The sequence below is a fragment of the Pygoscelis adeliae genome, unplaced genomic scaffold (assembly GCF_000699105.1).
Source record: "Pygoscelis adeliae isolate BGI_AS28 unplaced genomic scaffold, ASM69910v1 Scaffold321, whole genome shotgun sequence".
In the NCBI taxonomy this organism is placed as follows: domain Eukaryota; kingdom Metazoa; phylum Chordata; class Aves; order Sphenisciformes; family Spheniscidae; genus Pygoscelis; species Pygoscelis adeliae.
In genome coordinates, this window is record NW_008824039.1 from 669,774 (window position 1) to 670,604 (window position 831).

The 831-nt window shown below is 66.5% G+C and overlaps 1 protein-coding gene across 1 annotated transcript in view; it reads right to left on the reverse strand.

Annotated features, from left to right (window-relative positions):
• The window catches only part of RIMS3 (regulating synaptic membrane exocytosis 3), a 4,750-nt gene that overhangs the window by 2,523 nt on the left and 1,396 nt on the right, over positions 1-831 (reverse strand). The window contains exons 2-3 of the mRNA XM_009333471.1: positions 230-371; positions 2-90 (exon numbers count right to left, since the gene is read on the reverse strand). Of these exons, the coding sequence (XP_009331746.1) occupies positions 2-90; positions 230-371 (231 nt within the window). The remainder of the gene's footprint in view (position 1; positions 91-229; positions 372-831) is intronic.

The window sequence follows — 831 nt, forward strand, 5'->3', positions numbered from 1 at the left end:
CGCCGCCCCACCAGCTGGCCCGGCCCCAGCCCGTCGAGGAAGTCGCTGAACTGGCTCTCGGCGCCCAACCGGGTCGTGGGGAAGATGAACCTGCGCCGGGGAGAGCAGGGAGAGCAAAGGGCTTTCGTGGAGCATCGGACCGACGGGTCTGAAGCGAGATCCCCCGGGAGCACAGGGAAGGTGCCCAGCCCCAGCTCCTGTCCCCCCGTGCCACCCCGCGGTGCCTTACGTGCCGTCGGAGCTGTTGCTGTTGGTGCTGCCATCGGTGGACTCCCGGCTGCCTTGCCGGGTGACCCTGGTCCTCATCTCCACCGCGATGCCGGTCTCCGTGCTCCTCCGGATGTTGCTGCGCAGCTTTTTGGGGCCGCCCTCTGGAAGCCAAAACAGGGGTGAGCCCAGGAAGCACTCGCTGCCCCCGGACCCTCCTGCGGGACAGGCGTCAAACCAGACAGAAGAATCAGGGTGCCAGGCACAGCCGGAGCCTCTCGTGTGCTGCTCCCCACCTTTGGTACGTTATTCATTGTGATTTATGCAAACCTTCCCTGGGGATGAAACCCTGCAGGACCCCGCACGGGCACATGTCCCGGTGCCACTCACAGCGTGCTGGAGAGCCACGGGCTGCCCGTGCTCCCCGTGTCCCAGCCCCATCTCCCCACAGCCCTCGCTCAGCACCGATGCCATCGTGCCTTTGCATGGCTGAAAGCCCGCCTGCACCTCAGTCATCTCTCCCGCGTGCTGAGACCCGCCAGACTCAGCTCACATGTGCCGACACCGTCCCAGCCCCGCTGCCTGGCCTGTGCTGCTGCAGGGCCACCTCCCCGCCCCCAAAAT